At 47.5% G+C, this 20,261-nt stretch overlaps 1 protein-coding gene across 1 annotated transcript in view; it reads left to right on the forward strand.

The window, feature by feature from the left end:
• The window catches only part of LOC124550701 (helix-loop-helix protein 1-like), a 35,378-nt gene extending 16,974 nt beyond the window's left edge, over positions 1 to 18,404 (forward strand). Inside the window, exons 2-3 of the mRNA XM_047125424.1 lie at positions 8,061 to 8,220; positions 18,225 to 18,404. Coding sequence (XP_046981380.1) covers positions 8,061 to 8,220; positions 18,225 to 18,404 — 340 coding nt within the window. The remainder of the gene's footprint in view (positions 1 to 8,060; positions 8,221 to 18,224) is intronic.
• The last annotated feature ends 1,857 nt before the right edge of the window (positions 18,405 to 20,261 follow it).

The following is a 20,261-nucleotide window of genomic DNA, read 5'->3' on the forward strand; positions in this document are numbered from 1 at the left end:
TTTCAACTTGTCTTGAGGACCATAAAGTGCAAGGTAGGCGAACTAGAGGCGGAGCGTAGGTAATATCTGCTTTCCTTTTCAACATATCTCTTACTCTTAGGCATAAGATGATTTAAACCAAATGTGATAGGCTTCTATATCGCTAAAATACACTCCTGGAAATTGAAATAAGAACACCGTGAATTCATTGTCCCAGGAAGGGGAAACTTTATTGACACATTCCTGGGGTCAGATACATCACATGATCACACTGACAGAACCACAGGCACATAGACACAGGCAACAGAGCATGCACAATGTCGGCACTAGTACAGTGTATATCCACCTTTCGCAGCAATGCAGGCTGCTATTCTCCCATGGAGACGATCGTAGAGATGCTGGATGTAGTCCTGTGGAACGGCTTGCCATGCCATTTTCACCTGGCGCCTCAGTTGGACAAGCGTTCGTGCTGGACGTGCAGACCGCGTGAGACGACGCTTCATCCAGTCCCAAACATGCTCAATGGGGGACAGATCCGGAGATCTTGCTGGCCAGGGTAGTTGACTTACACCTTCTAGAGCACGTTGGGTGGCACGGGATACATGCGGACGTGCATTGTCCTGTTGGAACAGCAAGTTCCCTTGCCGGTCTAGGAATGGTAGAACGATGGGTTCAATGACGGTTTGGATGTACCGTGCACTATTCAGTGTCCCCTCGACGATCACCAGTGGTGTACGGCCAGTGTAGGAGATCGCTCCCCACACCATGATGCCGGGTGTTGGCCCTGTGTGCCTCGGTCGTATGCAGTCCTGATTGTGGCGCTCACCTGCACGGCGCCAAACACGCAAACGACCATCATTGGCACCAAGGCAGAAGCGACTCTCATCGCTGAAGACGACACGTCTCTATTCGTCCCTCCATTCACGCCTGTCGCGACACAACTGGAGGCGGGCTGCACGATGTTGGGGCGTGAGCGGAAGACGGCCTAACGGTGTGCGGGACCGTAGCCCAGTTTCATGGAGACGGTTGCGAATGGTCCTCGCCGATACCCCAGGAGCAACAGTGTCCCTAATTTGCTGGGAAGTGGCGGTGCGGTCCCCTACGGCACTGCGTAGGATCCTACGGTCTTGGCGTGCATCCGCGCGTCGCTGCGGTCCGGTCCCAGGTCGACGGGCACGTGCACCTTCCGCCGACCACTGGCGACAACATCGATGTACTGTGGAGACCTCACGCCCCACGTGTTGAGCAATTCGGCGGTACGTCCACCCGGCCTCCCGCATGCCCACTATACGCCCTCGCTCAAAGTCCGTCAACTGCACATACGGTTCACGTCCACGCTGTCGCGGCATGCTACCAGTGTTAAAGACTGCGATGGAGCTCCGTATGCCACGGCAAACTGGCTGACACTGACGGCGGCGGTGCACAAATGCTGCGCAGCTAGCGCCATTCGACGGCCAACACCGCGGTTCCTGGTGTGTCCGCTGTGCCGTGCGTGTGATCATTGCTTGTACAGCCCTCTCGCAGTGTCCGGAGCAAGTATGGTGGGTCTGACACACCGGTGTCAATGTGTTCTTTTTTCCATTTCCAGGAGTGTATATACTTTTATAACGTTCTACTACTAGGGAATTTTTTTTTTCACAAATATTGAATTAAATGAGAAATATTTCAGAACGAATTATGTTTCTCGATCAAAAACTGAGGCAGTTGTGTGGGCCGGATGATTTTCTTGGGACACCGTGACATTTATGTGAAATATACACTCCTGGAAATTGAAATAAGAACACCGTGAATTCATTGTCCCAGGAAGGGGAAACTTTGACACATTCCTGGGGTCAGATACATCACATGATCACACTGACAGAACCACAGGCACATAGACACAGGCAACAGAGCATGCACAATGTCGGCACTAGTACAGTGTATATCCACCTTTCGCAGCAATGCAGGCTGCTATTCTCCCATGGAGACGATCGTAGAGATGCTGGATGTAGTCCTGTGGAACGGCTTGCCATGCCATTTCCACCTGGCGCCTCAGTTGGACCAGCGTTCGTGCTGGACGTGCAGACCGCGTGAGACGACGCTTCATCCCGTCCCAAACATGCTCAATGGGGGACAGATCCGGAGATCTTGCTGGCCAGGGTAGTTGACTTACACCTTCTAGAGCACGTTGGGTGGCACGGGATACATGCAGACGTGCATTGTCCTCTTGGAACAGCACGTTCCCTTGCCGGTCTAGGAATGGTAGAACGATGGGTTCGATGACGGTTTGGATGTACCGTGCACTATTCAGTGTCCCCTCGACGATCACCAGTGGTGTACGGCCAGTGTAGGAGATCGCTCCCCACACCATGATGCCGGGTGTTGGCCCTGTGTGCCTCGGTCGTATGCAGTCCTGACTGTGGTGCTCACCTGCACGGCGCCAAACACGCATACGACCATCATTGGCACCAAGGCAGAAGCGACTCTCATCGCTGAAGACGACACGTCTCCATTCGTCCCTCCATTCACGCCTGTCGCGACACCACTGGAGGCGGGCTGCACGATGTTGGGGCGTGAGCGGAAGACGGCCTAACGGTGTGCGGGACCGTAGCCCAGCTTCATGGAGACGGTTGCGAATGGTCCTCGCCGATACCCCAGGAGCAACAGTGTCCCTAATTTGCTGGGAAGTGGCGGTGCGGTCCCCTACGGCACTGCGTAGGATCCTACGGTCTTGGCGTGCATCCGTGCGTCGCTGCGGTCCGGTCCCAGGTCGACGGGCACGTGCACCTTCCGCCGACCACTGGCGACAACATCGATGTACTGTGGAGACCTCACGCCCCACGTGTTGAGCAATTCGGCGGTACGTCCACCCGGCCTCCCGCATGCCCACTATACGCCCTCGCTCAAAGTCCGTCAACTGCACATACGGTTCACGTCCACGCTGTCGCGGCATGCTACCAGTGTTAAAGACTGCGATGGAGCTCCGTATGCCACGGCAAACTGGCTGACACTGACGGCGGCGGTGCACAAATGCTGCGCAGCTAGCGCCATTCGACGGCCAACACCGCGGTTCCTGGTGTGTCCGCTGTGCCGTGCGTGTGATCATTGCTTGTACAGCCCTCTCGCAGTGTCCGGAGCAAGTATGGTGGGTCTGACACACCGGTGTCAATGTGTTCTTTTTTCCATTTCCAGGAGTGTATATGAAGATAGTTACTGTTCTCGAAAGAACAGATACCATTGTTGACCGTGCAGCTTTTCTGGAATAAATGATAATTAATTGGAAACCTCAGCTGCCTACAGGTGTTGTTGATATACCTCGACGGGGACAACTGAAAATGTGTGCCGCGACCGGGACTCGAACCCGGGATCTCCTGCCTACATGGCAGACGCTCTATCCATCTTTTTTTTTCATTTTATTCGGTATTGATCGTTGTGTTTGGTCTGGGCGGACGTCACGAGACATCCGTTCAAGTTGATCGTTGATTTCTTTACTCAGTTTTTTTGTTACAGAGGGCGAGCAGCCCTCTGACCGAACACGCTGAGCTACCGTGCTGACATCCATCTGAGCCACCGAGGGGACAGATGAATAGCGCGACTGCAGGGACTTATCCCTTGTACACTTCCCGTGAGACCCACATTCCCAACAGTCCACAATCTAGATACGTAATGTACCTAATAGATATTTGCCCATCCAGTCATTACACGCGTACACTGAGGTGACGATTAACATAAGAGTTCGAGCAACCTGTGCGCATTCGCACAAAGAAACTAGAGAGGGTGTTACAAAAAGGTACGGCCAAACTTTCAGGAAACATTCCTCACACACAAAGAAAGATAATATGTTATGTGGACATGTGTCCGCAAACGCTTACTTTCCATGTTAGAGCTCATTTTATTACTTCTCTTCGAATCACATTAATCATGGAATGGAAATACACAGCAACAGAACGTACCAGCGTGACTTCAAACACTTTGTTACAGGAAGTGTTCAAAATGTCCTTCGCTAGCGAGGATACATGCATCCACCCTCCGTCGCATGGAATACCTGATGCGCTGATGCAGCCCTGGAGAATGGCGTATTGTATCACAGCCGTCCACAATACGAGCACGAAGAGTCTCTACATTTGGTACCGGGGTTGCGTAGACAAGAGCTTTCAAATGCCCCCATAAATGAAAATCAAGAGGGTTGAGGTCAGGAGAGCGTGGAGGCCACGGAATTGGTCCGCCTCTACCAATCCATCGGTCACCGAATCTGTTGTTGAGAAGCGTACGAACACTTCGACTGAAATGTGCAGGAGTTCCATCGTGCATGAACCACGTGTTGTGTCGTACTTGTAAAGGCACATGTTCTAGCAGCACAGGTAGAGTATCGCGTATGAAATCATGTTTACGTACTGCATTGAGCGTAGGTGGAAGAACGAAACTAAAATGAGCTCTAACATGGAAATTAAGCGTTTCCGGACACATGTCCACATAACATGTTTTCTTTATCTGTGTGTGAGGAATGTTTCCTGAAAGTTTGGCCGTACCTTTTTGTAACACCCTGTATATGGAGAATAAGAGCGGTTCCATCAGAGATCTCTGAAGCACTCCTGACGATACCCTAGTCCGTGAGGAACACTCACCGTCGACGACAACATACTGGGTTCCATAATTGCTGCTTTTAGTAAATGCAAGTTCAAATGGTTCAAATGGTTCCGAGCACTATGGGACTTAACTTCTGAGGTCATCAGTCCCCTAGAACTTAGAACTACTTAAACCTAACTAACCTAAGGACAGCACACACATCCAATCCCGAGGCAGGATTCGAACCTGCGACCGTAGCGGTCGCGCGGTTCCAGATGTAGCGCCTAGAACCGCGCGGCCACTCCGGCCGGCCAGTAAATGCAAGTCCATTTCAATCAGTTTCGGAGAGAACTTTGGGAACGAAACTGCCTATGACTGACATTTTCTGTTCAGGTAGCACGTCAGTGATCAGTGCTCACAGAAGCACACAGCGATGCTCGCCTTCAGTGGGCAATACGACACAGAAAATAGATAACAGCTGCTTGGAGGCGTGTATTGTGGTTCGACGACTCGCTATTTGGCCTCTTTTCAAATGCTGCGGGCTGGCGAGACCGCCGAAGGCCCAATGGGGTATTCGACCCGACGCCTGTGGACAGAGTGGGTTCGGTACAGAAGTGGTCCTGTTATGTTTTGTGGGTTTTTTATGTACCGTGACTTGGGCAAAATTATTCAGGCTACCATGAGTGTGAACCAGGATGTTTAATTCAGGATTCTCCATGACCAGTTGTTGGCCTTTCACCATCATGATGAGTGTGCTGTGTACGCTACATCTTCCAATTCGACAACAAATGTTCAAATGTGTGTGAAACCTTATGGGACTTAACTGCTAAGGTCATCAGTCCCTAAGCTGACACACTACCTAACCTAAATTATCCTAGGGACAAACACACACACCCATGCCCGCGGCAGGACTCGAACCTCCGCCGGGACCAGCCGCACACTTCATGACTGCAGCGCAATAGATCGCTCGGCTAATCCCGCGCGGCAATATGACAACAGCCGTGTTCTCAGGGGTGCGCGCATATGTTCCTGGTTTGATGAACACTCATCCCCATTGGCCAGCTAACTCTCCCAGTCTTAATTCTATAGTATCTGACACTGTTTGGAACAGTGGATTATTGGCACAGGTCAGTCTCTCTGCAATTTGGTAGCTCTAGCGTATTCACTGATGAATGAGTGTCTGCATATGACATACAAGAAAAAATCTGTGTGCTCTACTCTTGACCGAATTTCGACCAGTATCAAAGCTAGGGGTGGCGTTGCACTGTCTTAGCGTCATGACTCCTGGGATGACTTTTTCTGTGTTGCGCTTCCAGAGAGTCTTAAGATTTTCCATATGTATAGGCTGCAACTAAAGCGGTCTCAGGCAGGTATCTTTCAGGAAAGCTTCATAACTGTACACAATTTTATCAAAATTATCCCGACACCTGTAAGTGGATACGAGGGTGAGTCAAATGAAAGCCTTAAATACTTTTTTAAACATTATTTATTGTGCAGAAGTGGTACAAAGCTGTGTCACTTTTCAACACAATCTCCCCCACGCTCAATGCAAGTCCTCCAGCGCTTACAAAGCGCATAAATTCCTTTAGAAGAAAATTCTTTTGGTAGTCTGCGCAACCACTCATGCACCGCGTGGCGTACCTCTTCATCAGAACGGAACTTCTTTCCTCCCATTGCGTCTCTGAGTGGTCCAGACTTATGGAAATCACTTGGGGCAAGGTCTGGTGAGTATGGTGGATGAGGAAGACACTCAAAATGCAGGTCTGTGATTGTTGCAACTGTTTTACGGGCTGTGTCGGGCCTTGCATTGTCATGTTGCAAAAGGACACCTGCTGACAGCAATCCACGTCGCTTTGATTTGATTGCAGGCCACAAATGATTTTTTAGGAGATCTGTGCATGATGAACTGGTGGCAGTGGTCCCTCTAGGCATGTAATGCTCCAAAATGACGCTTTTTTAGTCCAAAATAAGAGTCACCTGATGGTTCTGTTCCAAAAATTTTTGGTTTGCGATTGAGGGATGGCGCCATTCCTTGCTCGCTCTCTTCGTTTCCGGTTGGTGGAAGTGAGCCCAGATTTCGTCCCCACTAACGATTCTTGCAAGGAAGCCATCACCTTCTCGTTCAAAGCGCCGAAGAAGTTCTTCACAAGCATCAACACTTCGTTCTCTCATTTCAGGAGTCAGCTGCCGTGGCACCCATCTTGCAGACACTTTGTGAAACTGGAGCACATCATGCACAATGTGGTGTGCTGACCCATGACTAATCTGTAAACATGCTGCAAAAAATGTTCAAATGTCTGTGAAATCTTATGGGACTTAACCTAAGCTTACACACTACTTAACCTAAATTATCCTAACTCGAACCTCCGCCGGGACCAGCCGCACAGTCCATGACAGCAGCGCCTTAGACCGCTCGGCTAATCCAAATATGCTGCAATGTCATTCAGTGTCACTCGGCGGTTTTCCTTCACTATGGCTTCAACTGATGCAATGTTCTGTGGAGTCACAACTCGTTGTGTCTGATTTGAAGCCACACCATTTGCGAACTTCCTGCTGTGCTAACATGCATCACCGTACTAAACCCTCATTCATCGATGAATATCAATAGGTTTCACACCTTCACTACACAAAAACAGAATAACAGAACGCTGTTCTTCCCTGGTGCAAGTCCTGGTGCAAGTCGCAAGTGGGGTGGCCATCATTATACTGATGCGGCGGCGGTATGTGTGCAACTGCACTATGCTGCCACCTACAGGCCATTCTGCACGCTGTTTGTAGCACGCTTACCAACTTACAGGACAACGGCGCGAAATTTCGATTTGTTATTACAAATTTAAGGTTTTAATTTGACTCACTCTCGTATTAATATGGGACGCGTACATCTCCCGCCTTTGCGACGGCTTTGCTGGAGACGCTTCCACTGAGCTGTCTGAATGTCTGTGGGGAATGACAGCCTATTCTTCCTCAAGAGCGGAAACCAGACAAGGTAGTCATCTGGACGCCAGGATCCAGAGGAAAGCCGTCTTTCTAACTCAGCCCGCAGGTGTTCCATTGGGTTGAGGTTGAGACTCCGGGTAAGCCAGCCCATTTCAGGAGTTTTGCTGTCGACAAACCATTCCTTCACAGATGTTGCTTTGTGACAGGGTGCATTGTCATGCTCATACAACCATCATCCCCAACTGTTGCTCTATAGTAAGCAGTACATCATGCTGTAAGATGCGTTCTTATGCGGTCGCATTTAGCGTCATTACCATCATCATCAAGGTTTCCTTCCAGCGAGCCGGATAGAAACTTGGTGAACAATATGTGAGCTGTAATACTGCTCAAGTTACGTGCTAGAGAAACCAAAATTGCAATTTAACCACAGCTACTCGAAGGAGATAGGAAGCTAGGGATCTTTGCCGATGGACGAACTTGTGTTTGGTACATAATTTTAACTTCAACTGTAAGACGTGTATATTTCTATTGTCTATTGTCAAATCACAATTTATGAAAGATGTTTATATTTTATCAACAGACCCACTTGTTTTGCTCAGGGGCCTGCCACCGCAGATGCATATCTCGACGCCGCAGCTGGGCGCCGCGTGCGTCGTGGCGGCCGCCGCCGACCCCGGTCCCAGTCCTGGAGCCGTCTCCAGCTCCTCCAGTTCCAGCGGCGCCCTCACCAGGCACTGCGCGCGTGTCAACGCAGGTAAGGTGCAGCGCTGCACCTAGACATCAGTCCAGACTAGGGAGGGAGAGAGTAGGCAGTGGTGATATCGGCGCCCATTGGCTCAAAACTCAGGATGCCATGCTTTCACCTCGATTGTGTTTACTGCGTGTGGACTAGCGTGAGCGGTGATGTTGTAGACCGATTTGAACCCTCCAGGTAATCATTACACGGCATCATTACTTACCGGTAGAGGAGAGTCGTTCTTGGGGCGCTTTTACAAATCCGATTTGATCTACACTACTGGCCATTAAAATTGCTAAACCGAGAAGAAATTCCGATGAAAAACGGGTATTCATTGGACAAATATATTATACTAGAACTGGCATGTCATTACATTCTCACGCAATTTGGTGCATAGATCCTGAGAAATCGGTACCCAGGACAACCACCTCTGGCCGTAATAACAGCCTTGATACGCCTGGGCATTGGGTCAAACAGAGCTTGGATGGCGTGTACAGGTACAGCTGGGTACAGTTGCCCATACAGCTTCAACACGATACCACAGTTCGTCAAGAGTAGTGATTGGAGTATTGTGACGAGCCAGTTGCTCGGCCACCATTAACCAGACGTTTACAATTAGTGAGAGAATTGGAGAATGTGCTGGCCAGGGCAGCAGTTGAACATTTTCTGTATCAGAAAGGCCCGTACAGGACCTACAACGCGCGGTCGTGCATTATCCTGCTGAAATGTAGGGTTTCGCAGGGATCGAATGAAGGGTAGAGCTACGGGTCGTAACACATCTGAAATGTAACGTCCACTGTTCAAAGAGCTGTCAGTGCGAACAAGAGGTGACCGACACGTGTAACCAATGGCACCCCATACCACCACGCCGAGTGATACGCCAGTATGGCGATGGCGAATACACGCTTCCAATGTGCGTTCACCGCGATGTCGCCAAACACGGATGCGACCATCGTGATGCTGTAAACAGAACCTGGATTCATCCGAAAAAATGACGTTTTGCCATTTGTGCACCCAGCTTCGTCGTTGAGTACACCATCACAGACGCTCCTGTCTGTGATGCAGCGTCAAGGGTAACCGCAGCCATGGTCTCCCAGCTGATAGTCCACGCTGCTGCAAACGTCGTCGAACTCTTCGTGCAGATGGTTGTTGTCTTGTAAACGTCCCGCATCTGTTGACTCAGGGATCGAGACGTGGCTGCACGATCCGCTACGGCCGTGCGGATAATATGCCTGTCATCTCGACTGTTAGTGATACGAGGCCGTTGGGATCCAACACGGCGTTCCGTATTACCCTCCTGAAGCCACCGATTCCATATTCTGCTAACAGTCATTGGATCTCGACCAACGCAGGCAGCAATGTCGCGATACGATAAACCGCAATTGCCATAGGATACAGTCCGACCTTTATCAAAGTCGGAAACGTGATGGTACGCATTTCTCCTCCTTACACGAGGCATCACAACAACGTTTCACCAGGCGACGCCGGTCAACTGCTGTTTGTGTATGAGAAATCTGTTGGAAACTTTCCTCACGTCAGCACGTTGTAGGTGTCGCCACCGGCGCCATCCTTGTGTGAATGCACTGAAAAGCTGATCATTTTCATATCACAGCCTCTTCTTCCTGTCGGTTAAATTTCGCGTCTGTAGCACGTCATGTTCGTGGTGTAGCAATTTTAATGGCCAGTAGTGTATTTGATGTAATTTAGTAGTGATAAAAGCAGAATTTATTGCGATGATTCTTGCATTAGATTCTCACATTAATTGTTATAGGCTAAATTTTGATTGATGAAGCTCATTTAATGGCTGCGTCTAATATGGCTTGTGTAATTTTTAAGGAGAATAAGAAACAATGCCAACATTTTTTGCTATTAACTGAAGCTGGTATCACCGCTAAATGAAGATAGATGCAGACATGATCGCTTTACCGTTCCAGTCTCAAACAGAGTGGGGAAATAACGAACGGTTGAATCTTTCCGTTCGAGCTCTGATTTCTCTTATTTTATTACAATGGTCATTCATCCCTATGTAATGGGCGGCAACAAAATATTATGACATTAGAAGCCGAAAATTGGTGATGGAAATTTCACGAAACGATCTCATTGCTTGGAAAAACGCCTTTGTTTCAATTGTTGCCAACCCAGCTTGTGTATCATAGCAGTTATACTCTTTCCCTTCTTAGCTATAATATGAAATGAGCTGACCTCATTTGAACTTTTTAGATGTCCTTCGTCAATCCTGTCTGCAAAAGATCCCACATCGCACAGCAGTGCTCTCGAAGAGGACCGACAAGCACAGTCTAGTCAGTCCCTTCACTAGATTTATACTAAGTGTTCTGCTAATAGAACGCAGTCTTTGGTCCGTCCTCCTCACAACATTATCAGCGTGGTTGCTCCAGTTTACGTTGTTCAAAACTGTTAATCCTAGTAGACTGAAGAGCCAAAGAAACTGGTACACCTGCCTAATATCGTGTAGAGGCCGCCGCGAATTCGCAGAAGTGCCGCAACATGACGTGGGGTGGACTCGACAAATGTCTGAAGTAGTGCTGGAGGGAAATGAAACCATGAATCCTGCAGGGTTATCCATAAATCCGTAAGAGTTCGAGGGGGTCGAGATCATTTCTGAACAACACGTAGGAAGGTATCCCAGATATGCTCGGTAATGTGTGGGGAGTTTTTGCCCAGTGGAAGTGTTTAAACTCAGAAGAGTGATCCTGGAGCCACTATGTAGCAATTCCAAACGTGTGGTGACTCACATTGTCTTGCTGGAATTGCCCAAGTCCGCCGGAGTGCACAATGGACATGAGTGGATGGAGGTGATAAGACACGATGCTTACGTATGTGTGACCTATCAGAGTCGTATCTAGACGTATCAGGGGTCCCATATCACTCCAACTGCACTCACCCGGCCGGCCGGTGTGGCCGTGCGGTTCTAGGCGCTTCAGTCCGGAACCGCGTGACCGCTACGGTCGTAGCTTCAATTCCTGCCGCGGGCATGGATGTGTGAGATGTCCTTAGGTTAGTTAGGTCTAAGAAGTTCTGAGTTCTAGGGGACTGATGACCACAGATGTTAAGTCCCATAGTGCTCAGAGCCATTTGAACTATTTGCATTCACCCGCACCATTACAGAGCCTCCACCAGCCTGAACAGTCCACTGCTGACATGCACGGTCGATGGGTTCATGAGTTTGTCTCCATACCCGTACACGTAGATCCGCTCGATACAATTTGAAACGAGACTCGTTCGGACAGGCATCAACAGTCCAATGTCTGTGTTGACGGGCCCAGGCGAGGCGTAAAGCTTCGTGTCGTGCAGTCATCAAGGGTACACGAGTGGGCCTTCGGATCCGAAAGCCCATATCGATGACGTTTCGTTGAATGTTTCGCACGCTGACACTTGTTGACGGCCCAGCATTGAAATCTGCAGCAATTTTGCTGAAGGGTTGCACTTCTGTCAGTTTGAACGATTCTCTTCAGTCATCGTTGGTCCCGTTCTTGCAGGATCTTTTTCCGGCCGCAGTGATGTCGGAGATTTGATGTTTTGCCGGATTCCTGATATTCACGGTACATTCGTGAAATAGTCGTACAGGAAAATCCCCACTTCATCGCTACCTCGGATATGCTGTGTTCCATCGCTCGTCTGCAGACTATAATATCACGTTCATACTGACTTAAATTTTGATGACCTGCCATTGTAGCAAAAGTAACAGATTTAACAACTGCGCCAGACCCTTGTTGTCTTCTATGGGCGTTTCCGACAGCAGCGCCATATTCTGCCTGTTTCTCCGTATTTGAATACGCATGCCTATATGAGTTTCTTTAGCACTTCAGTGTATTTAGTTAAATTAACACCCTTAAGATTTGTGTGATTTATCATCGAACCGATATTTAACTGAGTCCTTTTAGTAGCGATACTCATATGGATCGTCCCCTAAGCTCCTCGGACTATGGTACCTCATCACAATTACAAAAATGCATCACTTTTGGTAAGGTTTGTTACTGTAGAGTGTTAGGATATGTGACGTCGGACTACAAAACGTTTAATGGCTCAGAAACATGCCTTGGAGCACAGCCTAACTCCCATAAAACAGAAATTATCAAAGACGCACTAGCTGTGAAATCCTGCACAGTGGAATCCCATTACTGGAGTAATATCACAGACCATTTTTTTAAACGCAAATATCTTCATAAGATTTCGTAGGAAGGACATCCGTAACTGAGCTTCATAGCAGAATCAGATTAACAACCGCTTGAGTTGTAAACGGTTTTTATTCATTCAAAAACACGATCTGTTTCGGGCAATTAGAAGCCCGTGTTCAGATGTATAAGACTGCAAAACGGAAAATGATGAGACTGCATAAGACTTAAAGACTCGTTGTTTTAACAATAGTAGGCATTCACTGTACATCTATGAATATGAGGTAGGTACGGTCGGATCACTCAGAACGATAACACGAGTGTCACACCAGATAGTGACAGAATAACATAATGAAGGCCTGAACAGCCAATGGAATAACAAGGACGAGAATTACTAAGAGAAAGCCACCGAACGACGTACAATAGCTCACTCTTTGGGGCGCTTGGCCGGTAACGACCACATGTGAAGCTGAGATTTGGAATGACGTGGTGGTGGAAGGCAGACAGGCACGAAAACTAGCTACCGTCCAGTGGCTAATAGAGCAAGAGGAGGCTGACTAGGCCGAACGTTAACAAATGGTGAATACAGAATAATTTGATAAAATATGGTTAAATGAACATCGTCACAATATAAAATAAGCTGAAAATTACGTACTTCAGAAAAAATGGTGAGAGTGGCCAACTTTGTGTTAAAACTGATTTAAAAGACAAAGTTTAAAAACTTTTCAAAATATGAAAACCCCAAAACGAGCCAGCAGTGGCACGTTTGATAAAAAATAAACATAACAACATTAGGTAACCACAAAGGGAAAATCGTATCATTCAGGTGACAAATTAAAGATCTAAAAAGAAAAATATAATTCCTTTGAGACAAAAATCTTAGGGAAATAATAGATGGTTGAGAACTCTCACCGTCTATCCCCAAGAACATAATTTTTACCTTATTTTATATTCTAACGATTTAGGTTGAACCATTTTTAGTTCTAGTCGCCTATTTTATACTATTCTTCTTTTGTGGATACTTAATGTCGTTGTGTTTATCTTATTTTTATCCAGATTGCCACTACTGGCTCGTTTCTGGCTTTTTTATTTTTTAAGTTTTTTTTAATTTTATCTCTTACATACTGAAGCGCCAAAGAAACTGGTATAGGCATGTGTATTCAAATACAGAGATATGTGAACAGGCAGAATACGGCGCTGCAGTCGGCAACGTCTACAGAAGAAAAGTGTCTGGTGCAGTTGTTAGATCGGTTACTGCTGCTACAATGGCAGGTTATCAAGATTTAAGCGAGTTTGTACGTGGTGTTGTAGTCGGCGCACGAGCGATGGGACACAGAATCTTCGAGGTAGCGATGAAGTTCGGCTTTTCCTGTATGGCCATTTCACGAGGTCACCGTGAATATCAGGAATCCGGTAAAACATCAAATGTCCGACATTGCTGCGGCCGGAAAAAGATCCTGTAAGAAAGGGACTAACGACGACTGAACAGAATCGTTCAACTTGACAGAAGTACAATCCCTCCGCAAAGTGCCTAAGGATTTCAATGCTGGGTCATCAACAAGTATCAGTGTGCGAACCGGTCAACGAAACATCATCGATGTGGGCTTTCGCAGCCGAAGGCCCACTCGTGTACCCTTGATGACTGCATGACACAAAGCTTTATGCCTCACCTGGGCCCGTTAACATCGAAATTAGACTGTTGGTGACTGGAAACATGTTGCCTGTTCGGACGAGTCTCGTTTCAAATTGTATCGAGCGGATGGACGTGTACCAGTATGGAAACAACCTCGTGAATCCATGGACCCTGCATGTGAGCAGGGGACTGTTCAAGCCAGTGTGGGCTCTGTAACGGTGTGAGGCGTGTACTGTTGGAGTAATATGGGACTCCTGATACGTCTAGGTACGACTCAGACAGGTGACACGTACGTAAGCGTCCTGTCTGATCGTGTCCATTGTGCATTCCGACGGACTTGGGCATTGCAGGAGGCCAATGCGACACAACACACTTTCAGAATTGCTACTGAGTGGCTACAGGAACACTCTTCTGAGTTTAAACACTTCCGCTGGCCATTAAACTCCCCTGACGTTATTTAGCACATCTAGGTTACCTTGCAACGTGCTGTTCAGAAAAGATCTCCACCACCTCGTACTCTTACAGATTTATGGACAGCCCTCCAGGATTTATGGTGTCATTTCCCTCCTGCACTATTTCAAACATTAGCTGAGTCCATACCACATCGTGTTGCGGCACTTCTGCTCGCTCGCGGGAGCCATACACGATATTAGGCGGGAGTACCCGTTTCTTTGGCTCTTCAGTGAATGATTTTTACAGATGATTGAGGACTCTCAGTATTTAATCCCAAGTACATAATTCTCGTCTTACTTTACATTTAACCACCTTCTATTCACTTACGATATTTTCGCCTTAAGTTAATGTTCAGACTAGTCACTCATCTCTTACGCCATTCTCCAGTACATCGCTTCATTTCCCTTGTTGTGTGTCGGTCGTTAGTTCTTTTTATTTTGTTTTATTTTATTTTGCGGCTGCCTTCTACCGCCGCGTCATTCTTTATCTTACCTTCACATGTGGCGGTCACCTGCCCGCAGCCTAATATTCACACTGTGCATCGGCTACACCCCTCACGGTGTAAGTCATTTTACGTTATTCCGTGATGTCCTCTCAATAATTCTGTCCATTTTCCTTATTTTGACCGTTCACTTTCCTTCGGTTATCTGGTGCGACGCTCGGGTTTCCATTCTGACTAGCCCGACCGTATCAAATTAATATTCGTAGTTGGTCAGTCAATCCCCATTATTATTAAAACAACCGAAGATGAGCTTATAATTGCCCGAAACCGGTAGTCTTTCTGAACCAATAAAAACTAGTTACAACTAATACAGTAATTTTTAAAAGGATCTTACTCCAAAATTTTACGTTTTCAGGAACAATGGGACATGCTGCAGATGAGTATATCAAACGTAACAGGATGGGCTCTCTAATGTTTAGAGGGCAGAATGAAATGCATGCTTTACTATTACTGTAGTAGCTAAGTTTTGCAATCTCGTTGAAAAAAATTAAGGGCAAAATCTTGGAATAAGTTCTTTTTCTTCAGGACGTTATTCATGCACATGGTCAATTTATTTATTTATTTATTTATTCATACATTTCCACTGTACTGTTACTCTAACCAAAGTACACACACAGTGGTTTCGTTCACCATAATGCACAGGTCCATTTCATCAAATAATCATATCCATGAGGAATGTAATCAAACGTGGACTGTCCTGCGTTTTGTTCCTATTAATAGCCTTTGGTGCGGTGCAAGGCTTTTTAAAATTGAAAACAAACACTTCCTGAAATAAACAATTGCATGTATGCTTCTGTAATTCTCCTATGTATTCAGAAGCCACAACGCCTGATTAACTTGGATAGAGGAACATGGTTCGACCCTGACTTTCAGATATAACAACAGTTAAACTATGAAAACCGAAGCATAACGCATAGTGTATTAGGTATTCGATAACTGCCATGCGAATATGATCACCACTGAAAGGGCATTACTCCAGGAGTGAAGCTCTTTCAAAAATGACGTCGCAGTAATGAAGTCGTAAAATCGCATTTACAGTGCATTTAAAGCAGAAAGACGTATTTACACTACTGGCCATTAAAATTGCTACACAACAAAGATGACGTGTGACAGAGGCGAAATTTAACCGACAGGGAGAAGATGCTGTGATATGCAAATGATTAGCTTTTCAGAGCATTCACACAAGTTTGGTGCCGGTGGCGACACCTACAACGTGCTGACATGAGGAATGTTTCCTACCGATTTGTCATACACAAACAGCAGTTGACCGGCGTTGCCTGGTGAAACGTTGTTGTGGTGCCTCGTGTAAGGAGGAGAAATGCGTACCATCACGTTTCCGACTTTGATAAAGGTCGGACTGTATCCTATGGCAATTGCGGTTTATCGTATCGCGACATTGCTGCCTGCGTTGGTCGAGATCCAATGACTGTTAGCAGAATATGGAATCGGTGGCTTCAGGAGGGTAATACGGAACGCCGTGTTGGATCCCAACGGCCTCGTATCACTAGCAGTCAAGATGACAGGCATCCGCATGGCTGTAACGGATCGTGCAGTCACGTCTCGATCCCTGAGTCAACAGATGGGGACGTTTGCAAGACAACAACCATCTGCACGAACAGTTCGACGAAATTTGCAGCAGCATGGACGACCAGCTCGGAGACCGTGGCTGTGGTTACCCTTGACGCTGCATCACAGAGAGGAGCGCCTGCGACGGTGTACTCAACGACGAACCTGGGTGCACGATGGCAAAACGTCATTTTTTCGGATGAATCCAGGTTCTGTTTACAGCATCATGATGGTCGCATCCGCGTTTGGCGACATCGCGGTGAACGCACATTGGAAACGTGTATTCGTCATAGCCATACTGGCGTATCACCCGGCGTGATGGTATAGAGTGCCATTGGTTACACGTCTCGGTCACCTCTTGTTCGCATTGACGGCACTTTGAACAGTGGACGTTACATTTCAGATGCTTTATGACCCGTGGCTCTACCCTTCATCCGATCCCTGCGAAACCCTACATTTCAACAGGATAATGCACGATGCCATGTTGCAGGTCCTGTACAGGCCTTTCTGGAAACAGAAAATGTTCGACTACTGCCCTGGCCACCACATTCTCCAGATCTCTCACCAATTGAAAACGTCTAGTCAATGGTGGCCGAGCAACTGGCTCGTCACAATACGCCAATCACTACTGTGGTGTCACCGCCAGACACCACACTTGCTAGGTGGTAGCCTTTAAATCGGCCGCGGTCCGTTAGTATACGTCGGACCCGCGTGTCGCCACTGTCAGTGATTGCAGACCGAGCGCCGCCACACGGAAGGTCTAGTCCAGAGAGACTCCCTAGCACTCGCTTCAGTTGTACAGCCGACTTTGCTAGCGATGGGTCACTGTCTACATACGCTGTCATTTGCAGAGACGACAGTTTAGTATAGCCTTCAGCTACGTCATTTGCCACGACCTAGCAAGGCGCCATATTCAGTTACTCTAATTACTTCAAGAATGTATTCTGAACAGATAATATTCTGAATCATGTACCGTCAAGAGCGACGTTCATCAGTAATGGGTTAAAGTTAAGTATGAAACTAATTACGTCCGCTTTCTGCTTCTCATTCCTTGTCATGTTCCAGACCTCAGGTCAGTATAGTTCTTCCCTCGTCACGCCAGCCTCCGCGAGCTAAAACGCGTGCTCTTCGGCCTCCACTCGTAACACGTTGTTGGCTCTTCTGCCAACACAAAAACTACTCTTGACGAACTGTGGTCTCGTGTTGAAGCTGCATGGGCAGCTGTACCTGTAACGCCATCCAAGCTCTGTTTGACTCAATCTCCAGGCCTATCAATGCCGTTATTACGGCCAGAGGTGGTTGTTCTGGGTACTGATTTCTCAGGATCTATGCATCCAAATTGCGTGAAAATGTAATCACATGCCAGTTCTAGTATAATATATTTGTCCAATGAATACTCGTTTATCATCTGCATTTCTTCTTGGTGTAGCACTTTTAATGGCCAGTAGTGTATGTGTATAGAAACTGGTTCCGTTCTTAACTCATTTTCTCAAAATTTGGAGTAAGGTCTTTTAAAAACTGTGTCAATTGAAGCGGTTGCTCATTATGGAACGCTGAATGTTTACAGCGAGTGGCTTGCACCACGCATCAGCAGCCGCGGCAGCGTCGACCCCGTCCTCGACGACGGGAAGCTGCGGGGGCGGCGGCGGGGGCGGCGTGGCGTCCTCGGGGGCGGCGTCGTCGTCCTCGTCGTCGACGCTGAGCCGCGAGGAGCGGAGGCGGCGCCGGCGGGCGACGCAGAAGTACCGCACCGCCCACGCGACGCGCGAGCGCATCCGCGTCGAGGCGTTCAACGTGGCCTTCTGCGAGCTGCGGCGGCTGCTGCCCACGCTGCCTCCGGACAAGAAGCTCTCCAAGATCGAGATCCTCAAGCTGGCCATCTGCTACATCGCCTACCTCAACCACGTGCTCGACGTCTGACCCGAAGCGGAAGGCGCCGCGGCCGAAGCGCGCTAGCGTGCGCTGCGCGGCTGCCTACCCCGCAGGGGCTCGCTATCCACTGTCGCGTGTGCGAGTAAGGAGGCGGGTGCGCGGTGCGGTCTGCGAAGCGAGGGACCGAGAATGCTTCGTGACGTCACAAGTAGAGCTGTCGCATATCGTGTGCGTTCATTGGTGTGTTACGAGTATGCCGCAAGACTCCTTTTCGGTACTGCCTGAAACATTCTGTTACATTTTTTCTCCCCCCACAAGCAGTTTGTGCCGACTCGGCAGTATTCGTATTCGTCCGATATCTCTCTTTCAGTGAAGGCACTCAGTAGTGATACAGAGTCTCTTCCTTTCCTTCACGTCCCCGGATCAGGCCGAGTTTTCTTCCAATTCCTAGATACAGGCAAATTTCATTAGACCTGCGAATCCAAAAGGCGCGATCAATAGATGGTGTGTGATGTGCGGGATCTTTATGTATCCGACATCAATTAGTTCGACGTATCTACGTTTTAGAAAGTATTTGGTTCGATTGTATCCAGTCAGTCCAGAAAGTTTCGAGACTGGAATAACAAAAAGAAAAAAAAAAATAGAGATGATTTAAGATACTGGTTTTAATACTTCAGATGAACTGAGGGGTGCAGTTCCATGTCTGTCTTCATAGATGGTTTTATTGACCGTTTCTTTCTTCAGTAACTGCATCTTAATGGATAGGGAGTTGTGGGTTGCGTCATGTTTAAAACTCATGCAGTAGAGTTGCTTCCTGTCGAGGTCCAGGGAATGGTATGTGGATCTAAACGGATAGCCGTTAGAGGTTGATCTTACTGTACCACTGTGTTGTTCAGCTGTGCATCGAGAGTTTGTGTGTGCACACTATTGAGTCGTACAAGTGCCCCGTATTCCACAGTAGAGTAGACTAGTGCAAGTGTTGAACTGCGTAGCGTATCAGCTGCGGAGCACCAGGTTATTCCACATAGCTTATGCAGGATGTTGTTCCTAACTCGTATGTTTGCAGCAGTGTTTCTCAGATACTTGTCCTACGCCACTGTCCGGTCCAATGTAACCCCTATATGTTTTGGGCGCTGACTGTGGTGAAGTAGTCTGTCACCAAAATAGACCTGGAGCTGTCTCTGTGCCACTCTGTTGCACTAATGAAAGAAAGCCGTCTCTATCCTGGGGGCGTTTGGTTTGTCTTCTAGTATCGTCACATCAGTTCTTTAGATGACTTTCTTTCTCCAAGATTTCGATGTCCCACTGCCATCACCCAGTTATCGACGTATCCAAACTGAAACATCCCCATACAGAAAATACGAATTGCTGTGCTGGAAAACTCTTACCTTACTTGATTTTGAAACAGCTGAGTGAAACTCAACGTACTCAGAGAGTTTCCTCTTTACTTATTCTGATCGTCACTAAACTTACACACAATATTTTTAGCGCAAGGCAATCTGACTTTCAATAATCCCTACTAAATAATTACCCTGACTAACAATAACCCATACCTTTTATGAATCACTTACCTCACAAAAATATTCGTTACTGGAACTACTGCAATACAACGAGCGCCAATATTGCCAGCTAAATAAAAGGTTCTAACTACTGAAGGCACTAACTACTGATAGGTATACTTAGCAAATGAAAGATTTTGATAGAGAGCAAACAATGTATTTACCTTAATAGTGTTCAAAACTCATAATATATCAGTTCATGACATCCAGTCTTACAAGTTTCGTTTTTCTGGCGTACACACGTCCAGATCGTCCGCTCTCAAAATTCTGCCATCTCTCTCCCCACATCCACCACTGCTGGCGGCTCACCTCCAACTGCGCAACGCTACGCGCTGTTCACATCCAA

This window comes from Schistocerca americana, chromosome 9, assembly GCF_021461395.2.
Source record: "Schistocerca americana isolate TAMUIC-IGC-003095 chromosome 9, iqSchAmer2.1, whole genome shotgun sequence".
NCBI lineage: Eukaryota > Metazoa > Arthropoda > Insecta > Orthoptera > Acrididae > Schistocerca > Schistocerca americana.